Here is a 17,069-nt window from a genome sequence, read left to right as displayed (position 1 = left end):
ATTTTCACAGGTGAAGCATGATTTGTACCAGCACAGCTTCCCCTGGTTTAGCTCTCATGTTGGTATTCTGAGCATAGGTAGTCACAGAAAAGTTCAGATAATGATGACTTTTGGCTGTTGTGTTTGAAACCAGGATAACCTGCCCCACTACAAATTGCCCTGCACTGGTGTAAACTGTGTCCACACTTGGGGTTTGACTGGTACCAAGACAATGGTGGCTCAAAACCCCATTACAGACAAGGCCTCAGTTCTTCTCAGTACTAGAGATAAATTACATTAGAGGAAGAAATTGCCCCTTATTGAATTTTAAAAATTTACTGCATTTTTTGCAACACTTTTTGTAAGAAAAGTCCTTAAAAACTAACACATACCCAAGTTTGCTAAGCCATATCCAACCACCAGTCCAAGAACTGTTTTGTACTGTATATGATGATAGCTAAACTCAGTCTTATAAATATTTAAAACACTAACTAGTTAGGTTCATGCTGCAGCTGGCTCTGCGTATAGAGCTTTCCCTCACAAACACTCCTTGGGCTTATCCTACCCTATTTTTACACTTGAGATACTGTATGAATGTATTGGGATGATTGGTGGGAAACCTACATGTGGCAGATTTTCCTATGCACTGGTATTTTGACGATAAGGCAAGCTACAGCAAAGCCTGTGCTGCATTAATAAAATTAATCTACACATTAATAAAATTGTATTTAATAAATAATAATAATATGTATAAAATCAGGAGGGGAAGAGGGGTAAAAAGGAGAAGTTTTATTTTGGAGAGGAAAAGGGAACCTCAGCAATTTCCTGAACTTGAGCTAGATATTCAGATGCACATCTCATGTCGTTACATACATCTCTCCCCAAACATAATGCTAATAAATATCAATTGACTGCCTCGTATTAACTCTGCATTATTATACAAAGACATCTCTTTCTCTTGCAGCAATTTATTTTTAAGTCAGTGTGTCTGAAAACATTCATTTGGCTCCCAAACAGCCTTAAAGGACCCAAACAATTGTAAAAGGTTTTTCCCTCCCGCATGAACTAGAGATGTGGGATATTCACCCAAATCTGAATATTTTAAATTTTTTTCACCAGTTCTCTTTAGGTGCCATATATGTTCAAAGTTGTACTGAGCATTTCTCACAAACTCATTTTCTGACCCCACAAATTCTTCTATTACATCATCGGGTACTAAACTGAATAAAATAGGATGGCATTGTTGTACATGTACCTCAACCCTAGTTCAACTTTATCTAAATTGTAGGTGCACAACTCCATGGTAAGATTTCTTGCTGCATTCTACAGGTTAAAAGGCAGCTGTAGTGGATTATGCTGGAAGTTTCTTGCAGCCAATTATGTAGTTCAAAACTATGTGTAAACAAGTATGAGGTGGGGGAGAGGGAGGAATGTTATCGATGTAAAATATTTTTGTTTTTCAAATCTTCAAGCTAAAATGCAGAGTTTTATCCTATTCTAGCACCTATCTCACTATTCAACTCACCTATCTATCATGACCAACACACGTCAAAAGAGTCTCTCACTGAGCAGTTAGTCCATATAACACTACCCCATTTGAGGTAACAAGTCTTTCACTCAGATTTCAAGTCCGTTCTTTTTCAGTTTCAGGCTCCCCTATTCTTTTCTTCAGGTCATGTATCTCAGCTACTGAAAAGCCTCAAGAGTCCCAAAATGGGTTGTCTAATTTGCATATTTAGATATGCAAATAACTGCAGAACTGGTAATTTTCATTACAAATATTTTTGCAGAAAAATTACATGTGCAAAAATGTTTATTGCAACAATTAGTGGTTCTATGATATTTCAACAAAAGGCTGCAAATCTCACAAATAATTGGCAACTCACTTTCTAGGCTAGCACCGTGCCTCTAAAATATTCTTGTTCTATACTGTAGCGGGGGACAACAGATATGCTTCTGTGTTTTTTTTTTCCTTGCCAAGACAAATCCAGTTGGATGTGATAGAAGTTGTAGCTCATGCATATACCCCGAAATATCAAATTCAATGCAAACAAAACTGAGTAGCATAAAATTTGCATTCAACCACACATTCAGGATTCACTCCCATGCAAACATTCAAAAACACTGACATTCATAAGAGATGCTACTTATGGCATAGCTCACATGAACAATACACTGAGTGATTCATTGAAATGAAGAGTATTAAGCACCCCCTGATCTCTTATAGGGAATTTGTTACTACAAGACTATATATGTACTGAGAATCATTTTGCTAAATTACCCATTGCAAATTGAGAACTGAAGTGTTTTTCTTTCCTTTTTTTTTTTTTTTTTTTTTTTTAAAAAGAAGCAGGATGCACTAAAATCCAACATAGTCTTTGCAGTACTGTCTCCTTGCTTTATCTGAAGGCCCAATCTACGTTAAGAGTAAAAACGTATTTTCCAGAAAGGTTTTTAAATGTGGCCCTTCCAAGAATGGGTTTTTTCTCCTCTGCCCAACAAAGGCAAAAGCCCTATAGTAAAAGTTTTACAAATCATGTTCTAGATAGATTTCAGAACATGGCTTATAACTATTTCAGATACAGTTAGGCCCAGTTTACACTGGCCAAGGAAACAGTTTTTAATGGAGAAAAGTCGAGTTTGGACGACTAAAGCATATTGAGAGCAAAAGTGACCGTCTCAGGTAAGGTAGCTCCACATTCACAATTCTCTGGTTTTGACAATTTTTTTAGTTGATGTCAGAAATACGGAATCCTGAAATCTTCACATTTGAAGAAATTAGCCAATCATCACTTTAAGCTTCTTAGTCTGCTACAAGATAATTGTTGTGATTCTCCCATTTTGGGAAGTTTGCAGACATTTTAAACACACTGCACATCTAGGCATTGGCAATTACGGAGGTATGTGCTCAAGGTCAAAATGAGTGAATGGTTCAGCTGAGATTAAAATCCAGTCTCCAAAACTTCTGTTCTAACCACTGCAACACAGAGACTCTTCTGTTTTCCATAAATTAATGCTGAAATTCACCACAAAATTCTATAATATGTATCAGGAAGCTTGAAGTTAAAAGGCAACCACATGATTTTAAAAGAATAGAGAGACCATTGATGCACATTCCATACATCTATTTTAACCATTTTAAAATACTATAACAGCAAAGATTTTTTTATTCTCAGTAAAGATTCATACAGTCTCTTAGCTGGTAAGATAGTCTTTGAAGTCAGCTGCAGAGTGGAAACCAAGTGATTCAACTGATTAGTTTCTAGCTTTCACCATTTTAACCTTCGTATGAATCCTAAAGCAATTAAAATCACTCTGACTGGGAGCTCAATGCCACATTTAGCTTTAGGGCTTACTCAAAACATCTTCTCCCCACAAAGATCCACACAATGGAGAGGGGAAAGTCATGGGTATTTTTGTTGTTCAATTTGGTAGAAATTTCACAAATTACACGTAACACTTGTTTGTGCTATAGTCCATGAACATGCTATTTACAAGAATTATCACTTTTATTCTATGTTACTGTTCACAAGCAACTACAAATTCGCTCCTTTAGAGGAAATGCTGCTATGCTCATTTTGACCAATCTGCTCTCTTGTCTGGCTCATCTTGCTTGCTCCACATTCGAAAATAATTTAAAAAGCAAAAGTATTTGAAGTTCCCATAAACAATACTAACAGTTCTTTAGTAGACAAACTAAATCTGGTGTGTATGGTGACAAATTACTCCACAAAATACATCTGAAACTGTTCAAAGGACAGAAGATATCAACTCCCTTCAACCAAATATTAACGTCTGACCAAGACAAAAAGCCTGAAAAAAACTCCACTATCATCATCCAAGTCTTTAACAGGGGCTGCTGAAAACTCATTTTAACATCTGCTAGACTCTCCCCTAACCAGTTGCAATGTAGCAGTAAAGTGGTACCAATATTTAAAAGCACAGCTCTACCATTTTCCCTTGTGGCAACTGCACCAATCTCTCAGAAAACAGTTTAACCACAAAATTATTGCTGCCTGCACTTTGATATTGCATCAGGGACAATGCCCATCACACTACTTCATATTTCTCTCTCCGCTCTAGCATGAAGGGTTTTTTTTTGTTTTGTTTTTGCTTTTTTGTTTGTTTGGGGGTTTTTTTGGGAGGGGTGTGGGGGGGTAGAACACTTGTCTCCCTATACATTTTCCTACTCTATATCATAGCTAGAAATTCAGAGTGTGCTGGAAAAACCAAGCAAGTGGGAATATAACAATATATGTAATACTGCAGCAGGGTAGGAGGAGAGAAGCTAATTCACATGTTTAAAAGTTTTTAATGTGTGTGTATTTTCTACTTAGGCAACACCACTGAACAAAAGACTCCACAGCTTACAAAAACATGTACAAATAGTTTGTAAGAACCGAGTACTCCAGCAACACATCATATAACTGCTACAGGCCAGTACAATCATAGGGTAAATGATCATGTCATCCTGGAAATTTAATGTGCCTCCTGTATTTATTAGGAAGCAATTATCTGACACTATCTAATGACACTAATCAATCTTTGAACCTTTTCTGCTTTATGTCATAGCAAATGTTTAACATTTTTGAGGCCTATAGTGTTTGTCTACACATAGTACTGTAAAAACAAAAGACTTAAATCCATTAAAAATTGACTCTCGCGCCAGATTAACCTCAATTGGGGCAGCCATTCCCGTCTGCTTTTGCCTGTGGTCTCATTTGAAACAGACATACACAAACCAGCAACAAATATGACAGACACTGAAAACTTAAGGTACTCTCAAACAAGGTAGCTTTTAATACACAAAGTACCTTCTGGGGGAAGATTATGTTTCATCACCTTTGACAAACATTTCACATAATCCCTCATGTACTATACAAAGGTCTTCAGCATAACTATTAATGCATAAGCCTCACTTATACTGACTCTGATTAGTGATGAAGAGTATCAAGTCATTATTAAGGGTGAAAATAATTAACACTTTACCCCCAACTGAGGGTTCAGGTGTGTCTGGTTTCAAGCTAATTTCAAAGTGGCTGCACTTCAGGGCATTCTCAAAGAAAATGTGCTAACATACAGGAACCCTTTTGGCACAACATATGCACCATGCATTTAAAGCCCTGCATCTTACAGAGCTGAGAGTCTCATTTGCGCTATGCACGATTCTGTACTTGTTAATACTAGACTTTGATGGAAGATATAAAGTTTGGATCCTACAATCAAAGGTTCAGGCCTTTTACAACACTAAAATTGTTGCTAAAAACTTGTGAATTGTAGTATTGCCAGGTATCCTCTTTCCTTCTATTTCTGTGCAACTGGCCCCAAAACAGAGAAATAAACTTATAACCATTTTAAGTGAAGGGTAAGAAACAAAGTGCCACACCTAAAAAAAGGCCTAATAGAGTATACCCAGAAACTAGTGCGGGGCAGCAGGCAGAAACAAGAGAGGAGAGGAGAGTTTCCTCTGGTTTTGTGACCAAGTGGGTGGATGTATGCATGAAGGAAGGCAGAAAACGCAGAAACTGAGAACACACAGGAGGAGAGACAGACAGACAGAAAGGCAAAAAGCAAGAAAACCAAGAATCAGCCTGTAAGCATCGTGTGACCCTGGAAAACAGCTAGAAAGAAGATTTTTGGGTCTGATGCGAGCTAAAGAGGCTTGGGTGGCAAGCTACAAAATTGTTCCTTTTGTTCTTGATTCCTCCGGCTTTTGGAGAAGCAGAATTCTGTACATTCCTTATAAATCAATCAGATTGCATCAATTTCTACTTCCAACTGGAACATCCCCAATCCCCTGAACTTTGACTATCTGCTTGGGTCAAAAAGGGGCAATAATACCTTTGATCCTACAAACTGTTCCTCATAAAGAAAACTCTTGTGTAAAATGGGAATGAGGCAGCAGGAATTGGGGGAAGGCTGGATCTCCTAGTGTTTTCCTCGGAAGGAAGAAAGAGCAAAGAACCCAGCAATGGCCACTTCTATCTTCCCTGGAAAGCCGGCTATGACAAGGAGTCTGTGCCCTTCTGCAGAGAGGAGGGGAAAGGATCCGGCAGACGTTGCAGACCAACTCTTCATAGCGAAGAGATATTGTGGAAGGGAATGGGGAATACAGAATTTTGTTTATTGTGGTGAACAGCCTTTAATATAGGGTGATGCTGATGTCAATTGGACCATGTGGGCTTTAGTAGTAGTGAGACATGACACCTCAGATTCTTTTCACCCTGGCTAGTAGGCTTAGTCCTGAGGTTAGTAGGTGTTGAGTACATGTTGTGGTGACACACGCTGATTAGTTTATCTGGATATGACTGACAACCATATGAAGAAATTAGGTTGCAACTAATGCAACTCTGATGACATGCAAAAAAAAATAAAGTGTGTAGAGGTGAAGTCCTATGTTACTGACAAGGCTAACACTGCAGCTTAGAAACTCAGCGGCAAATGTGCTAGCAAATGCTCACATCCGAAATTAAAATGCTATCTCTTGGCTATATTTTGGTAGCATTTATTGATTTTGGTTTTTATATTTAATTTCAACAACATTAAATTATTCCAGACTAAATATCTAAGTAAAGGCACCGAGGAAATGCCAAATAACAGCATCAGGGATTAGCAAAACTGTTTTCACCATGTAGCTCTAACCAGCTCCCTGGCTGCTCATTTGTATTTCTCCCACAGACAGACAGAATTGCAGCCTCTAGACAGAAGCTGGATAAAAGGGAAGATGCGAACCATTTTCATGGTATGGACAGTATCAGTTTTCTCCCAGATGTGAAGTCACTGCAGGGCTGAGAGTATAATTCAGTTCTTAGAATTCTTTACAAGGCAGCGTCCCCCGCAACCCCCACCTTCTCTTCTCAACTGTACGCTGCAGGAAGACAGACAGAATGATTTAGGACCTACCATGCCCATTTGGAACGTGCTTATGTGTTTTTCCTTTCCTGGGGGTTGACTGGCATGAAGATGAAGCATTGTTTGTGGCTGCCTTTGTATCCTCTGTCTCCTCGTCCTCTTCTTCATCCTCCTCCTCGTCCTGAGAGCTTCCAAAATAAACCATGTTGCTGGGCAGGGCTGGAGAACCTGATCATTATGAAGAAAAGGCTCATTAATGTCATTCCATTATTCCTCTGAGCTACCAGCATTATTCACAACCTAATTTAGTGTTAAACATAGCGGAAAGAGAGGCGGTCAGACTAATGCATGCCTTCAGTTTTGGTAATGCTATTACAAAAGGGATGTATACAAAGGCCACACTTCCAGACTCCATTATTAACTTAAACCACCAAAAAATAAAAATAAAAATAAAAATAAATAAATAAATCTTCCTAAAAGCATGTGCTTAAATGCTTTGCTGAACTGGGGCCAAAGACAGTATGGATAAACTAATCTATAGCCCAGGAACACTTTAAAGTAATACTACTTAGTATTTATAGTGTTTTCCAGCTATAGATCTCAAAGCACTTTGCACTGATGGTTTATTGTCTCCATTCTACAGATAGAAAAGAAACAAGGCACAAAGAGGTCCAAGTAACTGGCCTAAGTTCACCCAGCAAGTCAATGGTAGAGGGTGGAATAGAATCAAGATGTCCTGATTCTCTGCCCATTGCCCAGTTCTCTGGCTATGCTCCCTCCCAGATCTCCTTTATGTCATAAGATGTGCCATCTCATTTGACTTGCACACAAAAGGACAAATATTTTTAAATGTGCCATTCAGTTAGAGACATATGAGAAATAAAAAGTGCAGTGAATAACAAGCCAAGATTAGATTTTAAATGAATACCCTGTCACAGCATTTCCTTTCTATCTGTAATGTGAGTGCATGGGTTTTCCTGCACTACTCAAGGATACAGGATTGTCTCCCTCTTTGTATTATAAACTAGCTACTAAATACTACTGACACCTAAAGAACAACCTCCCATCTCACATGTTAGAGGTGTGACCTTGAGATGAGAGAGTCCCCAGCAGGGACAGATGCCCAAAGACTATTCTATGCAGTTATGCACACAAAGGTTTATTGGTGTTCCAAAAAGAAGAAATCTCCATGGAAATGGAGCTCATTAATGCACTATTGTCCTACTGCTAAATAAGAGTGGGAAGTTCTGCAGAGCTGCAAAAAGTAGTTCACCATTTGGTCAGAGCCCCTTTGCAAACCCTTTTGACTGTAAACGCTTTGGAGCCGCTATTATGCTGTTTAATATTTTTGGTGCCTTGTTGTTCATTTGTTGTGACTTGCTGTAAGATGCCACGTACAGTTTCTGTACTATCTAAATGATGCATTGTTATAAAGACCTACAGTTCATTCAAGTTAATCCTTGGGTTTAATGATTCCTGGTTCAACTGGACATCAGGAAAGTGTTTCTCACTACACAAATTATACTGGAAGGGGATAATGATCCTATACAAAGTATCTGACACGCCTTGGAAAGAGTGGCTGGAAACATCAACCTCATGCTGAGGATCACAGTGATTAGCACTACAACCTTGGTCTCTCAGAAGTAAAAATATATTTTGAGGTTTGGCTGCTCTGCGGTCATGAAGACAACTTGTTTTCTAGGAAGAAACCCTATTTCCCCTGCTGGGCCTCACCTAACTATGTCATCATCAGGGTTGGAACAGCAGCAAGAAACACCTGCTACCACCAGCACCAGTAGCCCTAAGAGGAGCTGTAGGGGGCCTGCCACCTGTATCCGCCACAAACATTTCTGGCAGAAGCCAAAGAAGAATCACCCCTCTCCCCAAAACAGACGAGAGGCTGAGAGGCAGGGAGTAGCTGCTCATGTGGGGGAAAGGTGGAGCAGGTGAGCGTGGCTGTCAAGATGCTAGGACTGACCGCACTGAAGACACCGGGGCTTTGAACACACGTAGCAGTCTCTGTCCTCAACTTATTTAGCAACCCTTGGATCTGCTGTGGGAGGGCACCAAGCAGCTACCTCTCTCCCTCCCCAGCACCCTTACCCCTAACATGAGAAAAAGGGGGTGAGAGGGTGAGGCACAGCTAGGGTATCCTCTTGGCAGTGGATCAAGACCTGTAGCCAGGGGAAGAGCCTGAGGTCAAAGGCTGCTACATAGGACCATACAGACGGAAGCAGTTATGTGGGTTCAGCTGCTCACTTCAGCTTGCCCTCACTCCCCCTATACACCTGTCTCCTCACCTCCCACCCAAACATCTCCTCTCCACTTCATCACTATATACATGCGGCTCCCCATCTATTCTGGTGGGCATGGTGATTTGCTCATAGATATCTGCTAGTCTGGAGACAGCACAGATGATGCCATCTCTTCCTTACATCTGAGGATGCCATTAGAAGCAAGAGCCAAAGCCCTGCCTGGTGGCAGCCAGTGTGTCTCCTGATACCACTTACTGGGCCATCAGCATGGGGTAGGTAGGACCAGCAACACCCAGCACAGGATGGTGCTTTTCTCTGCAAAGAGATTATAATATGTTACACACACACACAACTGGTCTATTGCACACGCTAACCATCACATTTCTACAGAATGAGGATCAGCAAAAACAGGATTCCAGATGTGTTGGAAGGCATGAAAATTGAAGCAGCTAACAAAAAATGAATAGGGCATTTTTCTGCAAGACAGGAACTTTCTGTCACACCATAAGCAATCATCTGAAGAAGATAAGAGGTGCTGGGAGGGAAATAAACAATTCCTTTTGGACTGGCCCAACTCTTCTGCAGTAACTGTCTCAAGAAAGCAATAACCCTAGGATAGTTCTGAATGAAAGAGACATTTCCCTTTCTCTTCCCTTCACACCAGTCTGCAATGTGGATCCAAAAATTATTGGCTCTGCATGTTGTGGTAACTCACTCTATGAATCAGTTTCTAGGACCACTAGCTTGATGCCATCACTATGTCAATGCTACACAAAACCTGGCAGGAAAACAAAGTTACTGTACATTCTAAGATGCCAGTTTTCAAAAATTTGATAGCTGTTGCCTTCATTGATTCAATTTAATGCTCAAAACACACCAAGCTATGAAGCCTGTAAAATTTCAGAAGGAGAATACTTAAAGAAAGTCAATTAGCAAAGACAGCTTTTAAATTAAAAAAAAAAAATTAACTGATACCAACAAAAATAAATGAATAATGCATATTTAAAAAAAAAAACAACCCCGCACGGGTGGCTGAATATGAATACCCATATCCACACGCACCTCAAGCTTTTAGCAATTTTGGATCTGGAGCCATAGGTTATGGATCAGTCCCACATTTACTGTGCGTTTTCTCCCTCTGACTGCAGAACAGGCAAACTCTTCTTCGGGGAAGAAATTTAGTCTAACTATATGCAAGGACAGCACCTAGCAGTGTTGATAACATAACAGCAATAATACCCCACTTCAGCTCAAAGCCCATTACAGTAGAGTATGAATTTGCTCTAAAAGGGAGGGAAGGGTTAACCCAGTTGAGAGCATAGCTATAGCCATCTTTCTTGGCCCCATTCATTCCATAAACATGCCATCTCTAGTTGGAATACTTTTTAAATTATTTTCTGTTGCAAACTGTGAACAACAAGGGTTAAACCACATTCCTCTGACAGCTGGGTCTGGTTGGAGAGTATATTTCAAGCCCAGGGAAATTAGACTAGCAGTTTCCAATGATACAGTAGAATTGCACTAATTCTCACTTCACTAATCTAGCAAGTCTGAAGTATAATGCATCACAGAAAACCTAGTGTTCTCTCCCACCTTTCACCAGAGATTTATTAAGGTAACCTGCAAATAAAAGAAATTATGCACTTTTTAGATTTTTTTTTTTTATTTTTTATGTATAGAGAAGGCTGGAGAAGGATTTTTATTTTTAATTTAGGAAGGGTTGGGGTTTTTTCCTGCTTCCAGTTTACATTAAACATTCAGGTTCTGTATAGCCGAGGAAACATGGACTTTTCTACACCTAAGGTTGTCCTGGTATGACTTAAAGGTGTGATTTAAAATCAGTGTAGTTAAACAGGTACAAAAGGCTATGTGACCCCTCTTATTCCAATTTAAATCAGGTTTACTTCAGTTGAGTATATCAGGAATCAGTTCAAAGAGATAAACCACTCTTAAACCAAAATATTTCCCAGTACTAAACTCTGCTGCACAATCTCTCTGCCTGGCCAAATATGGAGTCCTGCAGACATAATCTTCCTTTGTGGGAGAGCTGTCTTTAATTCAATCTGCTAATTACTGGGAAAATAACAATTGCCTTGTCTTCACTAGGATTTCACCTTGCGTTAACTAACTTGAGTTCAGAACACACCTTTTTTCCTTGTGAAGATGAGCCATGGGTTTGCTGTTTTCAGGTTTCCACTGGAACAATATGCGTGACTGAAACTTAAATGACTAAAATGTATCTTTCAAAATGTCTCATCCACAAGAGGCAATTGGAGTGATCCACCCATCTTCTCTTCTCGGCTTCTGACAATCAGAGATTTAGGGTTGCTCCAAGCATGGGGCTGAATCCTTGACCATTTTGGCCTAAGAGCCACCAGTGAACCTATCCTCTATTAATTTATCTAGTTCTTTTTTTAGCCTATTTATACTTTTGGCCATCACAACACCCCATGGCAACGAGCTCCTCACATTAATTGTGCATTGTGTGAAAAATTACTCTCTCTTCTTTGTATTAAACCTACTGCCTATTACCTTCATTGGGTGACCCCTGGTTTTTGTTTGGTGAGGAAAAAATAACGTTTCTCTATTCACTTTTTACACCATTCATGATTTTATAGACCTCTATCATATTCCTACGTAGTCATTCCTTTCTAAGATGATCAGTCCTTAACTTTTTAGTCTTTTCTTAGATGGAAGTTGGTCCGTATCCTTGATCATCTTTGTTGTCCTTCTCTGAACCTTTTCCAGGTCCACTATATCCTTTCAGAGATGGGGTGAACAGAACTGGACACAGTATTCAAAGTGTGGGCACACCATGGATTTATATAGTGGCATTATGATATTTTCAGTCTTATTTTCTATCCCTTCCCCAATAGTTCCTAGCATTTTGTCAGCCTTTTTGACCACTACTGTGCATTGAGGTGAAGTTTTCACAGTGACTCCAAGGTCTCTTTCTTCAGTGGTAACAGCTAATTTTGAACTCATCTCTTCCGGTTCTTTTATTAAAATGCGCTAAATGTATTTTCAGGTAATCTGCCAACATCTGTGGTTTCACAATTACATTTCTCTCTTTCTTGTAAGTGTTTTCCTCTTCTCCGATGTTCTGTGAAAGATCTACACAAAGGAAACTGACTATATAGGGGAAACAAGGAAACTGACTATACACAAAGTGTTGCCTAATACACAAGTAAAGAAGCTAATTGTTGTTTAATCTCTTTCAATTAGAGTCATAAGTGTTATTTGTATAACAGGAATAAAAAAAGTCAGATGGAAGTGGGATTTTTAAATTGAAGGATTTCCTTTAATAATCTGCAGAGCAAAATGTTCAAAACAATGTGCACATTTTTTCATGTGCAAAACTTAGGCCTCGTCTACACTGCCACTTTACAGTGCTGCAACTTTCTCGCTCAGGGGTGTGAACCCCTCCCACCCCACCCGCTGCAAGTTTCAGTGCTGTGAAGTGGCAGTGTAGACAGTGCACCAGTGCTGGGAGCCGCGCTCCCTGCGCTGGTAGTTACTCCCCTCGTGGGGGGTGGAGGGGGGTTTACAGTACCGGGAGACCCAGCACTGGTGCCGCGACTACACAGCCACGTTAAAGCGCACACCAGTGCTTTACTGTTGCTAGTGAAGACATACCCTTCGACTTGCATATAATTCAATGTGCATATGTAAGTAGGGGGTTTTGAACTCTGGCAGCTACCTACACTACTTGCACACACCTACCTTTCAGAAGAAAGTGGCTGATGCAATAGAACAAATGATACTCTCTTTTTGGCTAGTTTAAAAGACAAATGTGAGTATTAACATTTCTGATTTGTCAAATGTTCAATTCCCCTCCCCTCAAAATAAAAGATACTGTTCCCTGTGAAATTACAGGCATTTTTGTCTCAGATTATATAAGAGCATTAACAAAGTTGGAAAAAAAACCCAAGAATTTGGGTCAGAGCTACGGACTCAGGAGTATGGAAAGAGTCTCTGTTTTGCCAAAAGCAGTATTTTGTTACTCTTCAAAATTAGCTGGCAGTGTTTCTGCAATGTTTACTGAAGTGCAAACCAAATGTTTTCATCTGGACAGAAATCAGATTGTGATATGTTACAACCACAACAGAAATCATTTCAATCCAACAACCTTCTCTCTAATTTGGGCTGCGGTTTTTGTAAAATTGGATTCTTCTTCCTCAATTATTTACACAGACTCCCCCTAAGCCCCCTTCTCTTATTTCTTCGAATAATTAAACATAGCCCAGCTGTGCTTTTGAAAAACACTAAAACAATTTAAGCCGTCACAGTGATTTAAGAATGAGGCAGGTCAAGGTATGTGCGCCTTAAGCCTGACCCAATAAATATGTGGCATGCCAAATACTACACTACTGGCCTTTTGTGAAGGTTTGGTTTTTTCCTGCCTTTGACATAAGGCCCCATTTTGGGGCGGCATACAGGTGGAAAATCTTGCCTTCTGAATAGGGCTGACATGCCTGCACCTCTGTGCTAAATACAGAGGGCCAAATTCTCATTTATAATAAGGCCCCTTTATGCTGCTCTGGCAGGCAGTGTAAATGGTCCTTAAAGGAGGAGTAAACTTAATTTATACCCACATTTTATGGCCCTTTTATACTGTGAGGGTGGCATACCGGAGCCTTACTGAGAAATCAGATATGTAACCTCTAATGGGGAGAGCAACTATATTTCATTTATTTAATTCCACATGCAGGAATAATCAAGTGGGACAGAGAGTTCTCTGGTGCCTGAATAGCTTGGAGAAGCGTATATCCAAAGTGTGCAAGCGAGGCAAGGAGCACATATACACACTGCCCTTCAAATCATGCTCCCTCCATCATCACTGGACCATGAACTGCCTGGTGTTATAGCTATGACATACAGCCCAATTTCTCCTTTTTTCCTTTTAAAGCAGCTTGTGAAGGTAGTGGAGCATGGGACAATTGTTTATCCTTTGGGGGGAAGGGGAAAGGGAAAGCTGGAGATCAATGGGAATTTTCAGAACAAAAATAATTTTCATCTTTCTGGTAGATGAGACAAACACAGAGACAAGGTAGGTAGCAGGATAGTGGATGGCAAAAAATAAATAGGGGGACTTATACAAGATTTCTTATCTGACGATCTCAAAGCAATTGAGCAATTTTGCTCCAACAGCTAGAGTTGAGCAATTTCTCTCTCTCTCTTTCACGCACACACACAAAAACAGAACACTCCTTCCACTGTGATCAGATCACTATGAACAGGATTTGGACTTCAGCTGGAGCGCCACCAAGACTGCTCTCTCTGACCCTTCCACAAATACTAACTGGCTATTTTATACAGGAGGAATCTTTGTTCCATCATCAGCCTCTCTCATGGCAGACGTGCAGAGCAGCTGCTTGTGCCTGGTTCAAAAGCATGCACAGTTGCCAGCATTTTCCCTCCAAGGGACAACTCAACAGAAACGTTGGGATTCTGATAATTTACTAGATCCTTGGCTGCCAGAAGATTTTACTTTCTCATGAACTGTAGGTTATTTAACTAGTGACTCCAGAGCAGCCAGCAATACAGGTGACTTACCAACAAAACAAAAATGAAGCTTGTGTTATCTTTTGCTTTGTTATAACATAGGAAGGAAGCTTTTTTTTTTTTAAAAAAGAGCTTTTCAGGTTTTGTCTGCCCTGCAAGACGATGCAGCCTTGTCTACACTAGCTTTTCCCCAACCCCTAAAAACTTCCCATCATTGCTACCGTTGTTTCAGCTCCACCACTGAAGAGTAGAAATGCTAGTGCATGCAAGGAGCAGACATAGTGGGGGCCAACGTCCTCATGGGCACTGAGTGCTAGAACCTGTTCTGCCCCTTCCGAGGAGGCGTCCCCCCACCCCCACTATCGCTTGCTGCCGTCTCCACCCCTGTCCCCCTGCCAGCTGAGCAGGGCTCTACGGGTGTAGGGGTGTCTGGGGCAGGATGTTGGAGAGAGAGAGAGAGAGCTGGGCTCCGGGGATGAGTAACTGGGGCAGGGCGGGAAAGGGAGAGCCACGCTCTGGAGGTGGGGATGAGTGGGGCAAGGAGAGCCATGCTTGGGGCAGAACAGGGGAGCCGCCGGTACCTCTCTCCACTGGAGCTGTTCCTGAGTACTCCACTGCTCCTCCAGGCTGCAGCAGCAGCTCCTGCTCTTCCACAAACCCCCGTGGCAGAGATTGGTTACTGCAGGTAACCAGACTTTTAGTGCCTGACCGGACACTGCTAGGTTGCCTTTTCGCTGGACTTTCCAGTCGAAAACTGGACACCTGGCAACTGTAAGCTGACAGCATTTTAACCATATGTTGTCTAATCTGTTTGCCTTTACTATATAATAAAGGAAATAGGGTGGGCACAGGCTCAATTTTCAATAAAATCCTTTGTTGGTTATCTTAGTAGTATGTATGTTCTCAAAACTCAGGTTATACAATGTCAACCAAGGAAATACAATAAGAGAGGAACATACATTGAAATGTTCTAACCCATGCCACACGTATGCAAGACCCTTGCTAGTATAACCTACCATCCTCGTTTCTATTTATTGTTCTCCTCCTTCTCTTTGAAAAATAGCATCAAATTTCCTCCTATTGCTTCCCTTTTACAACACATGGTTAAAATGCTGTCAGCTCCTTGTATACACTAGCATTCCCACTCTTCAGTGGTGTAGATAAAACAACTCACCCTACTGGCTGTTAGATCTTCCCCTTGCTCTCCCCTTCATACCTTGTCTTTTTCTTTGCTCTCCGTTCCTGTATTCCTTTACTTCCCGCTTTCTCTTCTACAAGTCCCCCGGTCTTTCCATAGTTCTTCCTCCCCACTCTAGCATTCAGCACTTATATGAACATTAACTAGCTACTCATCACAGAACCCATGCAGGTACATTACCTCCCATTTTAAAAATAAGGAAGCTAAGGCAGAATGAATAAATTGACTTGACCGTATCAAAAGCAATAGAGGGAACTAGTCTCAGAACTACGATTAGTTTAGAATTAGAACTCATTCTTGTACTTATTCCACCAGACCATGCTTCTTACACTACTAAGCTATTCCTCTTTGTGGTCAGAGGTTACTTTTGCTGCTCTGCAGAAGAGCGATCTCCAGCTGCAGGTTGGCAGCCAGGAGGGAGTTTGCACTAGCCCTAGCTCCATTAGTAGCAGCACATATGGCATGTGGAAGGACGGACATGGAATGGGGGTTGTGAATAATTGCTATAGTTCCTAACGTTTTCACATTGACAATAGACATCAAACCCGAGAACCTGGTTTGCATTTTCAGGTCTGTCATCACATGACGGGACAGATTTTTTGTTTCTTTAAAATTAAAGTAAAAAATAGCCATAACATTTCTAGAATTACAAAAATCAGAGGGCTCACCGATATTTGCTTACAAAGGCCAAAACCACAGTGACATCAATACCTCTATAAAGTACTGAAATGTTATCCCCATTTTACAAATCGGTCTCGAAAATCTAATTGGCTTGCCTATAGTCCTGCAGTGAGTCAGTGGTACAGACACGAGGAGAACCCGGAAGACCAGTCCCCTCTTTACCAGAATCAAGTCAATTTCACGCTGCAGCAGCAATATAGGAACAGCAGCAGAAGTAGGCACTGGAGTCACTCCTGTGAGTGGAGGTCAGGGGGGCAGCATAAGGGAGAAGAATCTTGATTCCTCTGCAGCACTCCGGAGGCTACAGAGTAGAGAAAAAAATAAAAAGTTTCTTCTGCCTTCTAGCTGCATTTCCAATTTATCAAACATCTTCTAGCCAGAAGTTGGTATGAAAGATAGAGGTCCGCATACTAGGTTCAAGGACAGCATCCTAGCAGAAGACCTATCGACTGCGGAAGGAGGGAGGTCAGAAGACTTTCATCACTCATACCTCACTACTATGGTTTCCTCCATTATCTTGTATATGCTCTTTTGGCTAGTGTGTGCTTTGTAAGTTTTTAAACCTCTACCATTACAGCATAAATTAATGCTTTATTCTT

The 17,069-nt window shown here is 40.7% G+C and overlaps 1 protein-coding gene across 1 annotated transcript in view; it reads right to left on the bottom strand.

Annotated features, from left to right (window-relative positions):
- Positions 1–17,069, bottom strand: part of JARID2 (jumonji and AT-rich interaction domain containing 2) — a 308,983-nt gene that overhangs the window by 60,235 nt on the left and 231,679 nt on the right. Inside the window, exon 5 of the mRNA XM_084619858.1 lies at positions 6,883–7,059. Within this exon, the coding sequence (XP_084475984.1) occupies positions 6,883–7,059 (177 nt within the window). The remainder of the gene's footprint in view (positions 1–6,882; positions 7,060–17,069) is intronic.

The sequence above is a fragment of the Lepidochelys olivacea genome (assembly GCF_965140295.1).
Source record: "Lepidochelys olivacea isolate rLepOli2 genome assembly, chromosome: 2".
Classification (NCBI taxonomy): Eukaryota; Metazoa; Chordata; order Testudines; family Cheloniidae; genus Lepidochelys; species Lepidochelys olivacea.
The sequence above is the reverse complement of the archived record's forward strand: the minus strand, read 5'-3'. Positions and strand labels throughout refer to the sequence as shown.